The sequence below is a fragment of the Anarrhichthys ocellatus genome, unplaced genomic scaffold (genome assembly GCF_004355925.1).
Source record: "Anarrhichthys ocellatus isolate YVR2014 unplaced genomic scaffold, GSC_Weel_1.0 scaffold13, whole genome shotgun sequence".
Classification (NCBI taxonomy): domain Eukaryota; kingdom Metazoa; phylum Chordata; class Actinopteri; order Perciformes; family Anarhichadidae; genus Anarrhichthys; species Anarrhichthys ocellatus.
Genome location: NW_022280043.1, coordinates 4,419,989 through 4,441,608, shown reverse-complemented (window position 1 = coordinate 4,441,608; position 21,620 = coordinate 4,419,989). Strand labels below are relative to the sequence as shown.

The 21,620-nt window shown below is 42.9% G+C and overlaps 2 protein-coding genes across 5 annotated transcripts; both read right to left on the bottom strand.

The window, feature by feature from the left end:
* Window positions 1-133: 133 nt before the first annotated feature.
* Window positions 134-13,262, bottom strand: rprd2b (regulation of nuclear pre-mRNA domain containing 2b). Of its 3 annotated transcripts, none has more exons than XM_031852987.1 (10): window positions 12,919-13,262; window positions 7,696-7,825; window positions 7,364-7,596; window positions 7,189-7,241; window positions 6,261-6,387; window positions 5,859-6,034; window positions 5,402-5,687; window positions 5,021-5,269; window positions 4,685-4,852; window positions 134-4,556 (listed from the first exon to the last, which is right to left on the bottom strand). In XM_031852987.1, the coding sequence occupies exons 1-10, from the start codon at window positions 13,112-13,114 to the stop codon at window positions 2,599-2,601; spliced, it is 3,576 nt and encodes a 1,191-aa protein (XP_031708847.1). In that variant the 5' UTR covers window positions 13,115-13,262; the 3' UTR covers window positions 134-2,598. The 3 variants fall into 3 exon arrangements, with proteins under 3 accessions (XP_031708847.1, XP_031708846.1, XP_031708845.1); XM_031852986.1 differs by having other exon boundaries at window positions 4,685-4,849; window positions 12,919-13,164; XM_031852985.1 differs by having other exon boundaries at window positions 5,021-5,266; window positions 12,919-13,164.
* prpf3 (PRP3 pre-mRNA processing factor 3 homolog (yeast)) lies at window positions 13,209-19,878 on the bottom strand. 2 transcript variants are annotated; one of them, XM_031852988.1, is made up of 17 exons: window positions 19,730-19,878; window positions 18,782-18,935; window positions 18,413-18,543; window positions 18,048-18,215; window positions 17,866-17,952; window positions 17,509-17,771; window positions 17,263-17,381; window positions 16,976-17,163; window positions 16,688-16,854; window positions 16,448-16,530; window positions 15,955-16,098; window positions 15,775-15,874; window positions 15,544-15,657; window positions 15,065-15,183; window positions 14,344-14,421; window positions 14,205-14,260; window positions 13,209-14,108 (listed from the first exon to the last, which is right to left on the bottom strand). In XM_031852988.1, exons 2-17 carry the CDS (start codon window positions 18,924-18,926, stop codon window positions 13,959-13,961), a joined length of 2,112 nt encoding a protein of 703 aa, XP_031708848.1. In that variant the 5' UTR covers window positions 18,927-18,935; window positions 19,730-19,878; the 3' UTR covers window positions 13,209-13,958. The 2 variants fall into 2 exon arrangements, with proteins under 2 accessions (XP_031708848.1, XP_031708849.1); XM_031852989.1 differs by having other exon boundaries at window positions 19,821-19,867.
* Window positions 19,879-21,620: the final 1,742 nt, after the last annotated feature.

The following is a 21,620-nucleotide window of genomic DNA, read 5'->3' as shown; positions in this document are numbered from 1 at the left end:
ATGACAGTAGTAGAATGAGTGCATGTTTATCACACCAGAAAGGATTGGACACTCAAAGACCGGGGATAAAGCATCATTGATGAGAACAGCAGTAAGAGCAATTCAACTTATCAAATATACACAGACCATCGGCTTTGTCACATCTTCAATTGAAATGTTGAACTTGGTAGGTGCTTCAGTAAGCAGGAAGATTTTTACAACAGTTAATCTGGCTTCGACTGTGTGACACGTGAACACACCAAACTGATTAGGGTTGATATTTAGCAGTGAGCGATCAGATAAAAGACAAACAGTTTACAGAAGGTGGTAACAGACTTGTATAACATTCAGTAAAACATCAGAGCTCTGATGAACTAACACTGTGGTGACAAATACACTCGGTGTGGTTACATTTTAACAATGTATCAAACTTTATGTGGAAACGTTTAGCAGGTGCTCAGTCTTTCTTGATGTAACTGTGAATGAGCACAGGAGACGACAAAACACTCCACGATCAGGCAAACACAAGAGACATGAGGCTTTGAGCAGCAACACCCAGCATGCACCTCTCACTTTGTGGGCTAACCTCATCAGTGGAGAACAGAGGGAGGCATTACGGCCATAATTCCTGCACAAGATGGGAGGATTACGGATATTGTGCCGACCCTTTTTTAAGTGTTGAGAGGTGCACAAGTGTTCCTGGACGAAGCCATGTGAGCACAAGGTAAGCACAGGGGCTTGAGGGGGAAAGCATGACTTAAGCAGCTAAAAAAAAAAAAATATATATATGAGGAAGGGGCCAAATACAACTTGAGTATTCAAATAAACCATTTTCAAAACTCCTCATTAGCTCAATTGTTTTACCATTTGTGGGCGCTGCTGCAAAAGGGAAATTGCCAATTCTGTCTCGCATAAAAATACAGCGCAAAAAAAAAAAGAAGGCATTAAATGTTAATGCATTATGAAAATGGCAGCAGCAGCTACGTAAATATATGAAAACAATTTCTCTGAAAAACAGGCAGAAAAATCAGCTGAACAGCGCAAATGCATTATAACAGCGCAATTCAAGGTAATCATAGTGACCAAATAAAATGCCCCCTCCTCCCCGCCCCCCAGTCGAATTGAAACTGGATTTTATTCAAGTCAGTACATGTTGAAGCCGAGCAAGAGTGTGGTTCAAAAATGAAATACCTCCCCCCCTCCCCCTCACCGCCTGCCCCCGGCCGTCCACTACCGAGAATCTTCATGATTCAGTCTAACTTGAAGCGCGCACAGGCAGACCTTTATGTTGGAAATAAAAATACATAATTATCTTCACCCTCCTCTTCTGCGTGGTGGACAGAAAGGTGCGACAGACACTGCAGAGAAACTCTTCTGGAGCTAAAGCTTATCCAAGGCCTCAATCACAGTAAAGACGGGGCGCTAGATTGACGACCATTGTCCTCGTTAACAGAAACAAGAGCTTGAAGAGGGGGAAAAAAAAAGATGTCATCTCAGTTTTTTATATTTACAAGCTTAGAAATATACAGTGGGAGAGATGGGAGGGTGAAAAAGGTTCGAGCAAGAGAAGAAGATTATTTACAGCAGGTACTCCGGAGATATGAACAAGCGTCGACCTCGGCTGCAACACAAATCTCATCACTTCAAATGAGAAATACCGTGTTAGGGCACACGGCGCACACCCAGACACGCAGAGAAGAAGAGATCACTTTGGAATTTTAAAGGAATGACTTGACATTTTGGGAATTGCAGTTATTGGATTTCTTAAGAGTTAGATGACATATCTGTTAAATATGAAGCAGAGGACAGGAGACCATTAGCTCAGCTTATTATAAAGACTGGAAACAGCAGACAGCTAACCTGGTTCTGTCTAGAGGTAACAGAGCTACTTCCTGGAGTCGTGACATATAATTCCATGTATAACAACTTGTCATTTTTACACTTACATTTTTATATGGATTAAACAAACATCCCACGTGTTAATAAGTGAACTTTAGAGGTGTTAATTGGAGTCTTTTTCTTTAAGATTTAGACAGATCCAAGGCAGCTCTTCCCAGTCTTTATACTAAGCTAAGCTAAGCGGCTCTGGCTGTAGCTTCACATTTAGCACATATGAGACCCAAATAAGCTTATTTCCCCAAGATGTCAAACTATTGCTTTTTTATTTTTTTTCCTGTGTATCCTATGAGACCCAAACCTCTGCTCCGCTCTCCTGCTCTCTCTCAGTTAAGTGACCCAACATTCACACAAATGGGCAAGCACTAAATAAAGAAAAGTTTCATTTCTAACTGAACTATCTGCATTTTCTTCCTATGGTTAGAGAAGAGGTTTGAGAAATGGGATAAATGGGATGGATGGAGGGTTGCTACACAACACTCTGCTCCGTGTGACTAATGTAACCTCGTAGCTGCACTGTACAGTGTAAGATGATTGGCTGGCTGCCTAGCTGAAGCATGAAGATTTAATCCACTATTTACACACAACCTAAAAGGTAGTTTTAATTCAAGCTAATGAACAGAGAAAAAAATATCTGGGCTCATACCAGCAGGGCTAACACACACTCTGCACTTCAGTGCAGGGTGCTTGCACTTCTCACACCGCCTGTGTTAGATGACCACTTCAGTAGCGTGGGGGTCGGAAGGGTCTCTTCTGCGAATGGAAGGGACCACCTGTGTACGGAGGACCGGACCGCTTGCCCCCACGGTAGCCCCCCATGGGACGATCTTGGTTAAACTGCTGAGAGGGGTTTCGGCCCCGCAGCAGAGGTCTCTGTGGGATGGGGACCGAGAGCATGGGGGGTCGAGGACTGGGCAAGTTGAGCAGGGGAACGGGGTTAGAGGTTTGCTTGCGGGGCTGAGCGGGAGGACTAGTGGGGAGAGTGTCGACCGCAGGGGAATTAGGCGTGGAGGGAGAGGGAGTGGAGGATGTGGGAGAGTGGGGCGGAAGAGGTAGATTCAGAGGCTCCTTCACTCTGCCCAGTAAGGGTAGGGGAACACCAGGGGTACCTGGGCGGTGGAGAGGGGGGGCATGGCGGGGGACAAAGGTCTCTTTAACGGTGCCAGGGCGGGGCAGCTTAGGGGGCTCGCCTAGCAACGATCCCATGAGGGGTGGAGGACCCATTTTGCTTCCTCTGGGCCCTAGTCCACTGCGATCTACACCTTCAGGTCTGACTGAAAGGGGTCGATCGACAGGGACCAGCACTCCCCCGACCATGACGGCAGTGGGCACAGCATGGTGGGTGGACGGAGGGGAAGGGCGCTGGGGCATGGGAGGTGGAGGGGGCCGAGGGATCGGCGGAGGGGGGCCGAAGAAATGGGATGGAGGAGGAGGATGCTGGTGGAGGAGTGACGGGGGAGGAGTCTGGATGTTATCCGTGTGGTAGGGCATTTGGAACGGAGCTTGGGGTGGAGGATGTGCGTGAGGATGGGACAGAGGAGGGTGGAGATGTGGGGGAAGGAGGAGGAGATGTGGGGGAGGCAGAGGCATGGAGGGGGTCATGTCCTTGGTGCCAATGTTAAGAGGAGAGGGGATAGCGTGGGTTGAGGGAGCTTCCATGTACTCCTCCTCTTCATACCACATCGCTCCCCCGGGCCGACCGCCAGCCCCTCCCCCTCGCCGAGTACCTCGGCCAACCACGCGGATGCTCTCTACCGTCTTGATGCGCTCTCCAGCGAGTGGTCGGTTCGAGTAGCCTAGAGTTTGGATGGGTGCCCCTTCGGTGTAGGGAGACACTAGTGTCTCAATACGATGGTACTGTCCCTCCCTCCCATCCCCACCTGGAGACCGTTCAGCTTTCCCCTCTCGTTTTCCACCCAGACCTCCGTCATCTGAGCCACTGCTGGCCTTACGAGAGCTTGCAGACTGTCTTCTTTCTCCAATCCCTCGGTTGTTTCCCAACATTCTTGACTGGCCGTGTTGTCCATCTTTCTTACCCTTCATGTCGTTACTGGGGGAAGAGGACACCTGCTTCCTCGCATTCATCACTTCATCGTCCTTTAATTTTGAGCCACTCTTTTTTCCAGCTCCGTAGCGTGAAGAGGAGGAGGAAGAGCTCAGCAGGTCTCCATTGCTGCTGCTTCCTGATGGGGTGATCACAGCATCCCAGGGTTCACTGCGGTAGGCTGTGGGCGAGAGGTTATGGCCTCCAGAGGACCCTAAAGACTCTGGCACACTCCCAGGTGTGTCCATGATCTCGTCCTGGGTGGGGGTGCCGGCAGCTTCGTCTCTCACTGGGGTCCCATCCACCCCATCGGGACTGACATCACCCAGAGCGAGACTAAAACCTGGATTACCCTGCAGGAAACTGTTGATTTTGGATTCTAGGCTGGGGGGAGAAACGGAAGGAGCCGAGAGGCGAGGAGGGGGCGGAGGAGGAGGAGGAGGAGGGGACAGCTGTCTCCCTTTCTCCCAGTCTCTGGTTCTCCCAGGTGTGTCTCGTTTGAGGCTGTTCCCCACGGTGGGTTTTGTTTTTGGGGTGGTTGGGGTGAGCGGGGTTTTAGCTGCGGAGGATTCTGGGGAGGTTCGGGTGGGAGGAGCCGAGGTGGCGTTGGTCACACTTTGCAGGAGAGAGGACAAAGCTGCACCAAGACAGAAAAAGGGCGGGGCAGGGGAGTCAGACATGACGACATAAGAAACAAATGAATGATTAGTAAAACGTGATAACATTTTTCATTTTAAAAAAAAGTATAGTGTATGTGTGTGTTACCTGGTGTGTTTGTTTTAGACAGAGCATTGAGTATGCCTTCAGGTGTGATATCAACACGGGACAGGAAGTTGGCCAAGTGAGGGCTCGAAGAAGTCGCTTTGGAGGCTGCTGCTTGGCCAGAAGGAGTGGTGGGTGTTCCTGGAGACGGCCGAGGTGATGGGCTAGCTGCTGGGAAAAATTCAAAAAGACAGAGGGATGCAGACCACTTTTTATCTGTGACATGGTTGAGTAGATCTACTTCATATTCCTATGGATGGGTGGAACACCGCTTGCACCGAGTGGTGATCTATGCAAAGAACATGTTTGCTCTCGTCTTCAGCAAACCTTTGAACACACCTGTATTCTTCATGGCAGATGTGAGCGAGCTGAGGATGGAGCTGATCTTTCCCAGGTCAACCTTCTCCAGATTCACGCCCATCGGGGTCGTCGGGGTGCTTTGAGCTGCAGCGGGGGTGGGAGTCAGTGGCGTGGCCGTGGCGGCAGCAGTGGCGTTGGTCTTAGAAGCCTTCGTAGGTGTGGTGGGAACCTTTGATGCTGCATCTGACTTGGCAACAGCAGTGGACGTCTTGTCCTTCTTGTCATCTGCTAGTAAAAAAACAACCAAAGAGCTGATACATCTTCAAATCGGAAGCACGACACTACAACTGGGCAGCCCAATATGGATCTATATGAAAAAGGACACCTATCGCCCCACTACAACACTCTGGAGCCACTAACCGCCTGCTGTGGCAGTGCCAGCCTCTTCATCAGACATGTCCATATCCTCCATGTGTCTGTTGTCACTGGGCATGTCTCCTTCATCCATGGCCTTGCCATCCAGCTCTGGGTCCACCTGGGCTCTGCTAGACCCTAGTCCCAGGTAGGGTGAGTCAGAGCCAGTGGGAGAGGGGGCATCTTCAGAGGGTGAGGGGATGGGTGAGTCCTCGGGTCCAGGTAAGGTCGACTTGAGGGAATCCAATTTTCTTTTAAGGCTGGCCACGCGGTTGGCAAAGGCATTGTACGCCTGAGAGAGGAAACACGAGAGATATGAGGAAGATAAAAAGGATGTTCCAGCCATCTATAGTAGCATTTAACAACAGTCATTGTTACAAAGCAACGTAGAAACAACAATAAATGTCTGTGTCACCATTTTGATTATGAACAACAAATACCAAACCGGAAACCGAACACTCACATTGGCCACAATTTTAACCTCCTTGTACTGCATCTCGTAGAAAATGTCAGCGTTTCCCAAAGCTTCCAGCAGAGGAGGCCCCGTCTTCAGCTCTTTCTCCATGAAGACGACAAACTCCTGCAGCTTCAGACTGCCGTCCTCGAAGTCCTTCGCAAACTTGTTCCCTCCTGCCTTGTCTGGAACAGGAGACAATTGATAAACAAGCAAAAAAAATGAGACACAAGATTTATACACATTCTCATATGGGTCAATAAAAGACTCCCAGTGGTGTGGCATGAAGAGGACATATCAAGTGCGTTTGTGGCTTAAGACATACAGCACACAGGATATAGTATATAAGTTATATATGATATAAGTATAAGAAGTGTGTGATGATGCAGAAAGAGCTCGGTGACATCCCACCTTTGAGTCTCTTGAGAGCCTCCGTGCTGCAGACGTCTACCCGGAGAGCTGCCAGCTGCTTCTCCCTGAACTCCTCTTCTGCGACTGCTCGCTTATAACTCGACAACTGCTCGATGAGCGAGTGGGGCTAGAAAAGAAACGGAGTGCAAAGAGATAAGTGACAGAAAGTACAACGCTTTAGATATTTGCTAACACAAACAGTTACAAAAGTTACACAAGACAACAGCAATGAGTAGGGATGGGTATCGTTTGGATTTTTTCCAATACCGGTGCTAAAACGATACTGGCGCCTAAACTGATACTTTTTTTTTTTTTACAATATATTAACTGTTTAAAGTATACTATAAATATAAATAAACACAAAACACTTGGCTTCAAACTTTTTAACTTCAAACTATGAACAATATATTAACTGTTAACAGTTTACAGTATACTTAAATAATTAAAAATAAATACAAAACACACACACACTCTGTACACACACTACAGCTTCAAATTCAGCAATTATTTTGCAGAAATATGAGCATATTTGCCTTCTCTGGCAAAATACGACACGCCACATGACTTGTTTTATTTTACCAGTTGGTGGCGGTAATGTGCCAATTCGTCGTTTGCCAACCGCCACTACACCTCAAAGAAGAAGAAGAAGAAGCTTTCGCGTGTCTGTGGATGTTGTGCTTATGAGCGGGCAGTACCCCGTTGTAATAATACTATGAGTGAGGAGCGGAGGACCGAGTCTATCGTTACCTGCTGCCAGGAGGGAGTCATCAGAGGAGTGTAAAAAAAGTATTTCAATCGGCTCAGGCACCGAAAGGAAGCACCGAAATCTGCGTTGAGTTTCGGTCCGGTAGATACCGGTCGTATAGGAACCAGGAACCATATTGGCACCGCTTTTCGGTACCCAACCCTAGTAATGAGCAAGACTTACTGTGAACTCTGCTACAATCTTGGACTTGAGGGCAGCTTTGGTGCTGGCTGGAGCTGGAAAGAAAAACATCAATTGAACACAATCAGAACTGTAAATGGTTTGAAATAAACAATTATGTGACTCAAGTTTTAGGAAGTTATTTAACTTTTTAAAAACCTTGAAGTACCAAACTGACCAGTTGCCGGTGGAGTCTCCTTTTGTTTTTCCTTTTCTTTCTCTTTCTCCTTTTCTCTCTCCTTTTCCTTCTTCTCCTTTTCCTTCTCCTTCTGCTTCTCCTTCTGCTTCTCTCGTTCCTTTTCCTTTTTGTTGAAGCCAGCTTTAAACTGGGCAATGACCTCTTCGGGGTACACGCTCCTCTCCTCCCAAATTGTAAAAATCCTTTCCACTGACTTGCGGACTTTCCCATCTCTGACAACGAAAGAAGGAAACGTACCATGGCACATGTCAACACCAGAAGAACGGGAGAACAGACGTATTCTTATTTCAGCTGTATTGCCGCGTACTCACCTGATAAACTGCGCGGCACTAGGAAGGACTTCTGCGAAGGCTGCGCGAAAGACAATGGCATTCTTTCTCTTGCAGTTCTGTATCACGTCGTTGGCGAGGTAAAAGAGATTCAAGCGGTGATTGTTGTCAGCTGAAAAAGAAGAAAGTTTGAGCTCATTTAGAACCAGTGATGCATCACATAGCCGTTTTTCTGTAAAAACGTCCCGCTCAGCACATAATTAAAAAACACATCTTATGGATCGTTATCATACAGCTCGTGTTTTTGTGAAAGAATATTAATTAACATTGGCCAAAATGCAATAATGACAATTTTTGATGTATATTCACAAACATATCCACTGATGCAAATACAGCTCTGAAGTGTCACCTGTGCTGCATTCAAAAGCCGTAATGGCATCTTAATCTATTAAACTACTGTCGGGCTGAAGACGGTGCCTGTTTTAGTTGGTACGATCAGTTCAGTCATACATTTCCATATCCAAAAGAAATACAATATTGGCAAAGATCCAATGATTTTCACCGCTTCCTAAAACAGATCCAGCAGCCTGACTTTAGCAGGCAGGATTCAATTACAGTCAGTGAGCTGGATTTCACATTCTGTTACATTTTAACAGAGGTCAGCATCTTAGTTGGTTCGTCTAAAAGACACAAGATTCATCAGTTCAATCAGCAATTAACTGGTCACTGCAGTCTATGCAAAGAAAAAAAATCTAAAGACCAGCTCCACAAGGTAAAAACGAAAAGGAAAGTACATGAAATGGGGAAAAAAGACACTTTGCAGTAAAAACTGATCGAATGAACTACCTAAGGGAGTTAATATTATTAACATAGATCAAATATCTCATATCAGCACATACTGACAATATAAAAATTGTTGGCAACACACAGATATCCTTGATAAAATATTTTGAGTTGTTTTCAGCATTAACTATAAAGTTTTTTAAAACAAACACATATTTAAAAACAAGGCTGATATCACATTTTCACAAATATGCCCCAAACATCATGTGAGTGACGCGAGTTGTTCATACAGCGCCTTGAGTATCTATGAACAGATGAACGAACCCTTCTCTCTCCCCCCCCTCTCTCTCACTCACACACACACACACACGCACACACACACACACACACACACACACACACACACTACATTTCTCCAAAAACAGTATCTGTACTTCTATTCCACCATTCAATGCTGAAACAGTTTGCAAAATTCACTTGAAAAGCTCCTAAATGACAAAGTGAAACATCAAAACACTGAAAAGTGACGATGCAACACCACCTTATTTAGGCCCTTTGTATGTCAAACATGAAACATTTTAGGAATAACTACTTGAAAATAATATTCATGCCAAAAGGAGTAAAATATGTGCAAAAATTGAAGTTATTATTTGCTCACACTTCTGAAACAAACATGCTGGACAGTTTAACACCATCTGTCTTTGTAGTTTGTGAACGTCATGCTATGAGCCTTTCTGTGCAGAAACCTGAGGAGGAGTTTATTTCATATAAACTATGTATAACAACACAAGACTGATATTTGATGTATGCTTCCCCTAATACAATGAAAGGAACAAATTCAACAAAGCATTTAATATTGTTCTACTTCAAAATGTATTATTGATAAATATTTGTGTATTTTCTGAAAATTGATTTCCCTAAATATAGCTTTAACCCAAAACTTTCAAAAACGTAATCAATACAAGATTTTATAGTAATATTGAAATAAATGGCAAACGTTCAAACTGAACATTGAAGCAATAAAAACAGAACACTTCCTTCTTTCAAAGGCACCGTTTTGCTCCCTTTTGTGATTGGATTGAGATTCATCACAAGCAGCTACATTACATGAAGCTTGATGCCACAAATTAATTTGGGTAGCAACACTGTGCTTTAATATACTAACGCACAGGACATGAAACTACACTCAATCTTATTAGGTTGCATCCTCACTGAAAGTAAAGAGTATTTACCATTCAACCATTCAGTCAGACGATATCATATTTTAGTTGTTTACTTATTTATTAAACCTTTACTGTGTGATTACGTATTTAATTTGACTCGTTTTAATCTTGTTTTTCTACTTGTTTGTTTGTTTGCTCTATCCACTCTGCTGCTGTAATCGTGCAAATTAGAAAAACTACAGTTTCGTGTTTAGTTTACCAAACACAACTTATGCTGCAAATATAAACTGCGTGTTGGCAGTGGTGCTCAAAGATATACCGCGGGTATTTATAATCGTCCACACATCCGAAGCTCTTTTTCATCACAGAAGAGCTTTTGGTGTTTTTTTTATCATTACTATTCACAAGTAATAAACTCCAACTTTGAAATAAAATGAAATAAAAACTACATGACATACCAGACTAAAAGTCAGGCAAACTAATGGATTTCTGCAGTATAAGAAAAGAAAAGGAAACCTGCTGTGTGCTTGGTTGGCATGGACTGTGTTTACTCACAATGCTTCTACTTGGTACCTTGTCGCTTACAGCCAACAATAAATGACGATCAGTAGATTGACTCTTGGCCCCGCTCTCCATCAGAAAACAATGGCTGAGCCAGTGCACAGCAGTTTGCAGTGAGCCGTCAGCACAACCTTTCATCATGCGTTGCTCTGTTGGCAACGATGCGCACCGAGAAGAAACGTCTACGTCAATCATTCCCAAATACATTCGCAGAATTTCTTCCAGAGTCTTTTATTTAAGATTTATATCTGCAACACACCTTTGAGTGCTGCGAGGGAGCCTGAATGTTCGTATTGTTCTGATTCTACGTATAACATTGAATCTACTGTGAAAGGCTGCCGTACATTCAGTGCGTTTTGTTGATGCGAGGAAAAAACGAAAGCCTGTTAACTCCATCTAAATGCATTTATATCATTAAGTCAAATGTTGTTTTCTTTAAAGTCCGTCCCCAAAACAAAAGTTTGAGAAACACTGGTCTACATGATGATTTGAGTGAGACAGTTAAGACTTTAAGTTTTTCAGGGCACAATAAAACTCCATTACAAATGCAAACAAAATGTTTTTCTAATGTTTCAGCAGTCAGATTAGCAAGAAACTGTTTTAGAAACTCCTCATTTCAGATGATTCCATAATGTGAATTATTTATTTGGCTTTTAAAATTTGTACTTTTCGCATTTTATACGTTTAACTCAGGTTAAGATTGGAGAACAATTTTTGAAATAAGCATTTTCCTGCTGCAGATGTGAGGGATCCTTTGCATCTAGCTTTCATGTAAATGTACCTATAAGAATTTATGATGACTCGTGTTTTTACACACATTTCATCGGGTTCCATAAATCAAAAAAAACTAATTAGCATCATGCATCAAAGGCAAATGCAATCAAATATCTTTTTTTAATCCTACTCAAAACAAACACGAGGTAAACATGATATGTAATAGCAGCGTTGTGATATTAACTTCATGATAATAGGTCATCAAACTTCACACAAATTAAAACTATCTGCCACTTCTTTCCAAAAACCAGACGGTAAACTAAACCTTCCAAAACCCTCTGATGAGTAGAAACAATATAAAAGCTCAAATGATAAATAACACCTCCATCAAACAGTTGCAACATCAATTACATTTATTCCTGCATTCACCGACATCAACGGCCACAGCACTAACTATGTGGGGTGATGAAATCTACCGAATCAGTCGCTCCAACGTTTAAAAAAACAAGTCCGCATATAACACAATAATTCCTCCACAAACGTTTAGGATTATTATGGTCTACAAAGTGTTGTTAGAAACCATGCAAATGTCTGTAAACCTATTCAACTAAATGCATTTTGTAGTTCAAAATAGCAAAAAAATATTACTAGAGGACAGGAAGCGACCAAACACACAAAGTGACCCGTGCAGACGAAGATAAACTGATCATACTGTCGTCTGTCTAAGAGCTAAACAAGTGAGAGCAGTTCAGTGGCTTTCCCACTGTGTTACCTCAATTTAATTAACTCTCTCACAGAGTCACAACAGCGACTATGTTTGCTTTCATGTTAATGAAGTGAGATGCTGTACAAGCGTTGTGTAGGTATTGCAAAGAATTTCAAATGCTGCATGCAGGACTCATACTACCTCATAGGAGAGCTATATGGAGATGTGTTGCAGTCAATAGTAAGAAGACAAACTGGGATTTCAAACATAATCCAGAATAATATAAATGACTTTGAACAGATTAGTGAGGGAATAAACAACTACCCAGAGTTAGATAACGAGGATTAACACTTGTCAGATTCCAGTACCACTAGTTTGTAAGACTATCTGGTGACACACCGTCTACTTGTGATGTTTCCTTGACAAGGAACCTTTGCCAAGAAACCTACTTTGTTTCAAGTGTTACATGAACACAGTAACATCAACCAGGTTAAATAGCTTGAATGTGCCAGCCTGCCTGGTCAACATAAGCCATTATAGTTACTATAACATTTATATTTACTTTAAAAGTTTAACTGCATCCAGTTAGGTATATTAGGAATATACAGTAGGTTGGTAAGAAACCACTATGAAGCAATGACAATTTAGTAAATAAAGTTGGAGGAAATATTTTAGGGTGCTGCTGTCAAGTGCAGCAACAATTTGCAACCCGACATTGAAATGCAGATTGTTTATGACTCGTGTCATACTAAGTAGAACATTTACGATATAATTCTGTTATAGTGTACTTTCATTTTAGCTAGTTTAACGGTATATATACAAATATATACCACCGCATCACACCAACAATCATGTATGCAGGACGACTAACCGTCATCCGAGAAGTTAAACCTACAAAACACCGACAAAAGCTGATCTTTAACATAATCTAACTAAACACATTGTAACCACCTTCAGTTCAAGTGTTTATTCTTTGACACATGCAGTGCATGGCAGATTTCTTCGTATCGGTGTAATCCAGGCCATGAGCCCCGGGAGGCCCGACTGTAAACAGAGCTAGCAGTGAGACCGTCACGCTAGCAGCGAAACGTTAGCTTAGCTTAGCTAGCATTAGCGGCTAATTTTAAGTGGCGATTACAACGCCAGCCCCTTCAAAAGTGCAGTAAAATATAAATGTATGATTCGCATCTCAATCATTGTTTATTTTTGCACCCAATTGCTTTACACTTCACACTTCAAAGCGATCACAAGACGCTGAATTTGGAAAAGTCGATCACGGTCAACGCAGAGACGCATTTGAATTGGCTAAAGTGGGCTAGCTAGCGGCGAGCTACTCACATTTCTTGAGCCACTTCATCCAGTGGCGCACGATGAGGCCGTGGTGCTTTTTGTTTTCAATGCACCAGTTCGATTGACCCTGTATTGACTCCATGGTGTTGGATACTCCTTGAAGCCGTCGGTCTACAGACGCTTCCAGGCCAGCGTTGGAGCTGCGCGCTCCGTGCCCGCTTGCAGCTCCTGAACCGGCCGCCATCTTTCCAGCTCTGTCTGCTGATGGCTCGCTGCTGCTGCTGACGCGCGCGAGGGAGTTAACGTAATGAGGACGATTAGAAACACGCCCACGTGTTCGTGCTACTTTATCATAAGGACATAAATGTACTCGCAAGTGTACGTCACCGTGCACAACACATAATAAAATAAGTTATCTGATGTTAAACAATGCGCGGGAGTAGTTTCCAACTGACGGAGAAAAAGAGACAGAAGTCGGATGAATGTTGTTTATTTAAGGCTGTCACTGTAACGTTAGTGAGAAAAGTAACGCTCTGCTACAGGTGAGTTATCCATTTGCTCGTTTCTCCAAAATAAAAATAAAAAAAGTGGGAGCTTTAAATTCAGTGAAATGTACCAGTAAGTACTACAATTAGTTTGGGAACAATTTGAAACATTACTCAGGAATCCTTCCAGGTTAATACTAAACATGTGGTCACTCACTTATTGGGCATTTGTTTTATTAACTACTTTTACTCAAACATGGTACCATTATCAATGTACATGTGGGTTTTGTCACAAAAGTCTAGTCATCACAAAAAGATTTGAGTCATTGATTTACATCACAGTGCAATCTGTCATGTTGTATTATGACAAAATAGCCTACCAACAAAATGATGAACACTGATGCAGGCATACACACACACACTCACGGACGCGCGCGCGCACACACACTCTTGCAAAAGCATCCACACAGGTTTATTGTTCCTCCATTTCTATGTTCAAGTCTCTTGATTATGTCTGTCCTCAGTTAAAGGCAGCCAGTCAGTAGTGAGGGCCACCTGGCTGTGAGGCTGTGGGTCTTGTAGAAGGGGGAGTTCACTGAGGTTTCAGTCATCGGGGTTGTCCAACACACTCTTGCTGAGAGCCAGATCCCAGTAGTGTTCTGTGCCGTGTTTCTTGAAGTGTTCTCTGGCCATGTTCTCTGTAGGGCACTGCTTGAACTTCATCTCCCCAAAATTGCGCTCTTTAGCTGTGCCCTGGAGAAGCAAGAGGAATCATTAGACTTGAATGAGATCACACACACAAAATCAATTAAATATAGTTGAAATAAGACCGGATGTGTGAACACTCACATTCCAAATTAACCAGCACTTGTTGTTCCTCTTTGTGTCATCGTCACCGTCTGGATCTAATTGAGAATTAAGAGTTCAGTATCATTGGAATTAGCACAAAGAAAAGACACAAAAGATTCAAAAGTCAAGCCACTTTTACCATCTCTTTTACTGTTGTGTTCCTCCCATTTGATTCTTTGCAACATCAGCTTCCTGAACTTTTTCTGGGATTTAGGGCCTGAAAGAGGAGGCAGAAATTTAGATCGTAAGTATGACTTTGATTATCCCACTGCTGTAATTTGTCATGGGCTAGCAGAGAGAAAAAAAAACAAAAAATGCAGACCATTTGGCCACGTGAAATAAATATCAAACCTCATAGAAGTACAGCTATATGTTTTTTTAACATGTCAAGAAATCATGTAGTCCTTCATGATGTTGTCAGTACACCGACGTAACACACTCAAAAGCTAATTGAGCACAAGAAGCTAAAACCTTGTCGAGCTTACTATCACTGTAGAGGAGATGGAATAACATTACAGCTTTAAGTCATCATGACAAAGCAGAGGGGACTCAAATTGCAAATGCAATGCAATACAAAAAAACATATTTGGGATGATAAACCAAACAGCAGACAACATTTTCTAACATTTGAGGGATTAAGTATAGTGTGACATTTGGAAAAAAGTTATGCCAATTGTATATTATTCAAGACAACATGAATGGTGAAAAAGATCAAACTAGTGATGGAAAGACACAAAATGATGTATATAGTTGATTATCACAATCTTACTTAAATCACCACACCACAGATATTTTACAGTGTATTAAAAGCACGAGCTATGATCTTTGGAAGAGACAAATCCATTTAACTCATCTCTTACCTCCCTCCACCACAACGAGGTTGACATCTCTGTGCAGAACTACTGTGCCGGTCAGGTACAGCTGGTTGGCATTGGCCTCTACTTTAAACTTCTTAGCAGGATTATGCAGGTTACGGATCCTGTACAGGGAAGGTGAGGTGCTTACATTAGACACACACTGAACTATATATTTGAACTACAGTATGGAGCAGGCTCTTGCTACAAATGCAGCCGGCCCTCCATCAAGGACTTGTACATCTCCAGAGTCAGGAAACATCACTGCAGACCCATCACACCCTGGACACAACCTGTTCCAACTCCTCCCCTCTGGTAGGCGCTACAGAGCAGCTTCTCTCCACTGGCCGTCACTCTGATGAACACTATATCAGTCCGTCTGCCCCATTATCTCCATTTACGTTGAGAGCAATGTAAAAAAACTGAGTGAAATTCCTTGTACATGTACGCATACATGGCCAATAAAGCTGAATTTAACTGCACACCTGTACACTGCAATGTGAACACCATCACTGAGGTCTTCTTTTAACTTCTTGACCTTCTTCTCCTTCCTCTGCTCCGATGTGAGCTTGCGGGCTGCATTGGCATCCTCGTGAACCCTGCAAAGATGGGAACACAATTTAAAAACAAAGAAACAATGAGTTATCGTACAAAAATAAATGGCAATTTCTAAATGAGGAGAGTGGAGCAGTGTGTCGGTTAACTGCGTTACTAACTTCTGTCTCTTGGCCATCTGCGCTCGGACGTGGGCCTCCACCTTCGTGGGGTCCTGAACGGCCTCCGTCCCCAGCACTCTCATCAGGTTGGAGATGCGTACTGAAAAAAGAAAGTAAACATCAGTAATATGTTTCATCTTTATTGTAGTAGTTTGTAATACTAGTAATGTGTGTGTGTACCTTTGGGTTCTGGTGGAGGCATCAGTCCCAGACGAACCTTCTCTTGAACTTCTTTCTGTCCCTCCCTACGTGTCTGTCTTCTTAGTTTCTTCTGTTCTTTCTTTGTCAGGTAAACGCCCAGCGTTACGGGCTTATCTGTGTCAACTGAGAAAACAAAATAGTTAAATAAAGTGAAACAATTCCAGCAAATTATGGTAGTGTTGAAACAATTTCAATTAAGACACTTCATAAGTTGTATAATGGATGGTAGGCACAGCAAAAAAGTGAAATTGCTTTCAAAAGGCTTAATTTGAAATGTTGATATAATTATCGTTACTACTTAATACTAATAAACTTACCAGGCTCATGTTAATTTCAATGCCAATTGGTATCTCTGTGAGTGCACTTCTACCTCATGAAGATGTTTATGGGACAGAAATGTTCTCCTTTTTAACCAACATACGTTGGGAGCACCTTTATCAATGTGCAGATGTTTTACCTTCCAGACACTCACCTGGAGGGCTGATTTGGGCGGGATGTTCTACCAGATTGGTCACACCAAAGAGCTCCATCTCTTCAAACATTATGTTGGGTGATCTTCATTAGATAAGAGGGGAAAGCATGACAGTTAACTACAGGAAGTTGATCGTACAGACTGCATTACTATGCATTATGCAGCTCTGCCATGGCAGTGAGAATGAGACATTTAACGTAACATAAACTAGAAGTTTCTGGGTTAGCTGTACTTTCTTACATGACTATGTTGTAGGGCAGGATGTAGGAGTCCCACCACTCAATGTTGGGCACCTGCTTATCTCCAATCTCTTTCTTAGGGGCAATCAATGCCAGCTTGGTGGAAGCCTGGATTCCTGTCTTCTTTGCTGCCTGGGCAATCTCATTCTGCAACCTTTCCAACTGGGCCTGATTGAGTACGAGATCAATGCAGGAGGGACAAAACACCATTATTTGTATCTTACGTCTATTCCAAATAATCAGAATGAGACAACTGCTGACATGTGAACGTTTTGGAGCTGAATCCAACCTTAGTTCTTATTCTCTGAGCAATCTTCTCAAAGCGTCCCTGGTCGTGGAACTTGAAGCCCCTGCGAAGGCGCTGAGCCGGTGTTATAGACACACGTTGGTCGAAGTAGGATGTGGACTCCAAGTCCTCCCCAGGCTTCTCCTTCAGCTGCTGACGGAACTGCTCCCGCTTTACCGCTCGAATGTTAGCTACACATATGGTAGAAAAGGAATTGAGGAAAACCACGGTAAGAAAATAAGACTGTGTGTGTGTGTGTATACACAGGAATTGGACCACTCTACACATACCTTTCAGTGTTGGCATGCGGTGTGTGAGTTCCACCTCTTTGCCGCTAGCATCCACCGTTCTTCCCATGTCATCCAGAATAAGAGGGGTTGGCTTGTTTATCTCCTTGATTTCAACTTTCCTATAAGAGGGACACACAGAGAAAGAGTCTATTTTCACACTGAAACATCAACAAATACACATCTCCCTGACCATGTGTTTTTTTTTTTCCACGATTTTAAAATCCTTACTACTGGGATATTACTCACGGTGGGGCAATTCCCATAGCGTGTAGATTAGCTAGGGCCACCAGGTTGTGGGGCCCGGTGTTCCCCAGGGCTCCGAGGATACCAGGTTTCATGGCTAACTGGGACTGGATGCGGGCCTGTAGCTCAGCGGCCTTGCGGGCCTTCTCGATAGCATCGTTCATAAAGCTGGCGGCCTGGGACGGGGCGATGGACGAGGTACCGCCTGTAGCTGCAGCAGCGGACGTGCCAAGAAGCCGTGAGAGTGGAGGGGCTTCCAGCTGGGACTGTGGTGTGGGAAGGGACAACCGCTAAAGTTAGTGAGAAATAATTTGCCATCATACTGAATGCATGATACTGATACTGAAAGAATTTCATTACTGGTGCAGCAGGGACTGAAGAGGAAAAGCTCAGTTGTTTCTTCCTCTCTTCTATCTGTTTAGTGGCTGCTTCCATCATCTGTTTTATCTAATAATACAGAGAAAAGGTTAGTTATTGCATCATAAAAAGGGTATTTAGGAACAATCTTTAACAGACAAAATCTCATCATTATAATCGCATACCTGCATTTTGGTAAGCATGCCGGGGCTCTCAGATGGAGGTCCGGGTATGACCTCAGGCTCCTCTACCTCCTCGAAGCGAGGGACCCGTTTCCTCTTTGGTGCCGTCATATCTCCCACCTCTGGAGTTGCTCGCACTACACCGATTTCAGCCTCATCACCAAATACATCCTGAGACCAACAGAAACACCAATATCACATGTAAGCCAAACATGTGTGTTTAGATATAGACATTATAGACAGTTTATGGTCTTATTATTTAGGATGCGTATAAGAATACTTCAATACAAAAATAATCAATAACTGCGGACTGAGTATGTAGTGACAACACAGAGTTGGCTTGTTGAAGTTCGAGAGTGTCTGCTTACCTTGAGGTCTCTCTTGCGGTGCTTCTCTCCTGCTCCTTTGTTGCCGCGTGAACTGCGACTTTCCTCCAAAGCTTCGAAAAGACACTCCACGAAACCTCCAGCAGAGTCATCAAGGAAGGGACGTAGCTGGTCTGAAGGGGAAATGAGCGATAAATAATTAGCGCAAATCCAGTCATTTTCAACGCAACACCGTGACAGTTAAGTCAAGAAGGATGTGCAGTACACTACAGCCAATCATCCACCTTGGGCTGGAAAAACATAACCGTAACAACATAACAACCATCAGGACCTTTTTTGATGCTTAGCATCTTGACTAAATCTTTGCATATCTGGATCAAACACAGCAGGTCTCAAATAGTTATTCGTTACCCGCGGTCTTCCTTTTGTCCAGTCCTTTTCCAACACAGTGCAAAGCAGCAGTAACCACTGTGGGCTCTGAGAAACCCAGAACCTTCTTCACAGTCCGCTCCACCCACGGCCTCATCTCCTCCACCTCCCGTTTAGGAAGAGACATCTTCCAATCCTGCAGAACATCACAAAATGCATCATCATTTAATATAGGTTGAAGAACCAGATGATTAAGTATGTGTCTCTTTGGGACAGCTGTGTCAAATTGATGTGTCCATTCCAAACAGGGCTAATGTTTGTAGAACATTTTATTTCAGACAATATCACATGGAATACATATGTGACACACAAGCAACAACATCATCAATACAATGTCAAGTGGGAAAAAGCAAACGTAAACAAAGGTAACAACTCTTTCATTCGAAAATCCCAGCACCAATTACAGCCAAAAGACGCAAAAGTTGCATATAATAGCGCCGCACTTATAGCTTTAAAGATGTTGGACTATTTCATGGCATCGTAACATGAGCACAAACCCCTCCGCTGTCTCCACACATGCGTAGCGTTACATAAACAAACGTCATATTATTTTGCCGTTTCTCAAACAATCCCATTCACACCATCACAAAATGAGCTGTTGCTCGATGTGTCCTTGAGCAAGACACTTAACCCCAAAATTGCTCCCGTAGCTGTGCCTACGGTGTAGAAATGTGATAGAATCTGAATTGTAAGTCGCTTTGGATAAAAGCGTCTGCTAAATGACTGTAATGTAATGTAAAATGTAATGCTTGTCAGTAGTTAGCTACAATGCTAGACTTGCTAACCAGGAGCAACACACGAGCAAAAAATCAATTTATGTTACATCCGCCAAAACTGCCCGGCTAACGTTACCCTGCCAGTTAACGTTAGCACACTGCTGCATGTGAGCTAACAACATCAGCGCATATCCGCTCAATTTAACTTACAAACCTTTTAATTATGCCGTTATCCGTTATCAGACGTACGTTGTATCCGTCAAAAACAAAATGGACCACGTTCAAAACGCGTAAATCACTCAAACCTGCTAAGTTTTCTGTAAAACTTTCTGTTTGGTCGTGCCGTTCACGCGACGTTTCTGGTTCAGGACCCGGAAGAGGAAATGTACGCTGCTGCCTCTTCTTCGTGAGTATTTGCGCGCAGTCGTTTTGGTCAAATGTTCGTTGTTTCCACCTAGCGGCACACGAAGGAAAGTGTCCCGTGTGCCCTCCGAGGTAATGGTAACAGACGAAGAGCCAGGTTTCGAGAGAAAACTACTATCTTTTTTTAAAAGTTTGATGGAAAGAACAAGAAAAGGCTATAAAAGAGGCTGTTAAACAGTAGTATTGTTACACATTATGACAGAACTGGGTAAAACGGTTGGTTTTCTATTTTCTCCATAAAACCAACGAGAAACACAAAACGTTACTTTAACAAAGTACTTACTCTGAACGTAGGCTCACCATATTCATGTATTACATTAGTTGCCCTCAGAGGTGTTTAGCAGCTACATCAATTTAGGATAGCATAACAATGAAAGTACTCAAGAGTACAATGACCTTAAAATTGTATTTAATCACTGTAACTTTGGCTATTTAGTAGCTGCAGGTGATAACTGCAACTGCACTGTAACTGCTCAACAACACATATGTAAAGAAAGAAAGGTTGTCTCACACACACTGTTCAAGGTGAAGAGTGAATGTCACTGCTCAAGGTTAAAACCATCAGATAAAGCACAATAGCCCTTAAAAGATAGGACAAACTAAATTCGCGTATATATGTTTGTATTCATACTGTAGTGTAACTTATATTTTTGGTATTGTTTATGGATTTATATTAAGAAGCAATTTTGGTACAAATTACTTGGTGAAATTGGTAAAGTTTGTCTAAATTGTACCACAGCGGGCTTTATGGATGTCCATGCATCATATTATTGATTTGTGTATTTCCAATGGTTATTACTTGTTCTTTAACTATTGCAGCAGCTTTGGTTCATTTACTAACATGGTGAATTTAGTTGATCCAAAGTTGGTCATGTTAGATGACCATATTTAGATAAAGAGTCAATGTAGACCAATAGCTATTATTTGTTCTAATTATTGATGACGTTTAATTATCATGCCTAAAAGTTGTCAGCAAAATAAAAGTTGTTTGGTCTGTCTCACAAACTTCATATCAAATGCATTAAATTGCATATTAACCAGAAAATGAACGGATAAACTGAATCAAACTGTCCACAAAGTGGGTTTGATCACCTTACATTTCCAATTGTCCACCCTGAGGTTATGACTCAAGACTTGATAACATGGTAAAAGTCCAACCTATCAATAAACTCCTTTTATCACGACTCAGTCTAGTGAAACATTGCCTAGCGAATGCTTAACTAACCACAGACTAGTCATAAAAACACTCCCCTAAAAACATTATCAGGTGATCTGTGTTTCCTTCCTCTGGAGGCCCACCCCTAAATTCTTTCTCTATCTTTGCATGATGTAGGTCAACTTAGTGCAGTGGCAGTAGTGTGAGCATGAATGCAGTCGAGAGCCTTTGGCTACACCGGTCTGCCGATCCTCCGCGCCACTCCCTTTACAACAATCCACGTCCTTGCTTACACTCACTAGTTGTGTGTGTCCGTCAGGGTAAACTGAATAGATACACAGCACATTAAACTTTTCCAGACATGTTCTTTCTGCAGAGTCATAACAGTCATCAAGGTGTCAGCCATTCATTATAGCTACATTCAATTGCTCCTTCTGAACGGCCCACGCTCATTATCAACCCCGTCACATGCTTTTGATTCATAAAGGAGACATCCCCCAAAATCTACCTTCACTCTCTCACTCAC

Excerpts from the sequence above, each read along its gene's own strand:
- prpf3 (XM_031852988.1), bottom strand. The coding sequence starts at position 18,926 with ATGTCTCTTCCTAAACGGGAGGTGGAGGAGATGAGGCCGTGGGTGGAG. Across the intron at positions 16,855-16,975 it reads CTCAGAGAATAAGAACTAAG|GCCCAGTTGGAAAGGTTGCA; the intron begins GTTGGATTCAGC and ends GTACTCAATCAG. Across the intron at positions 16,531-16,687 it reads CTGCCCTACAACATAGTCAT|ATCACCCAACATAATGTTTG; the intron begins GTAAGAAAGTAC and ends TATCTAATGAAG.
- rprd2b (XM_031852987.1), bottom strand. The coding sequence starts at position 13,114 with ATGGCGGCCGGTTCAGGAGCTGCAAGCGGGCACGGAGCGCGCAGCTCC. Across the intron at positions 4,853-5,020 it reads ATCTGCCATGAAGAATACAG|CAGCTAGCCCATCACCTCGG; the intron begins GTGTGTTCAAAG and ends AATTTTTCCCAG. Across the intron at positions 4,557-4,684 it reads GTCTAAAACAAACACACCAG|CTTTGTCCTCTCTCCTGCAA; the intron begins GTAACACACACA and ends GTCTTGGTGCAG.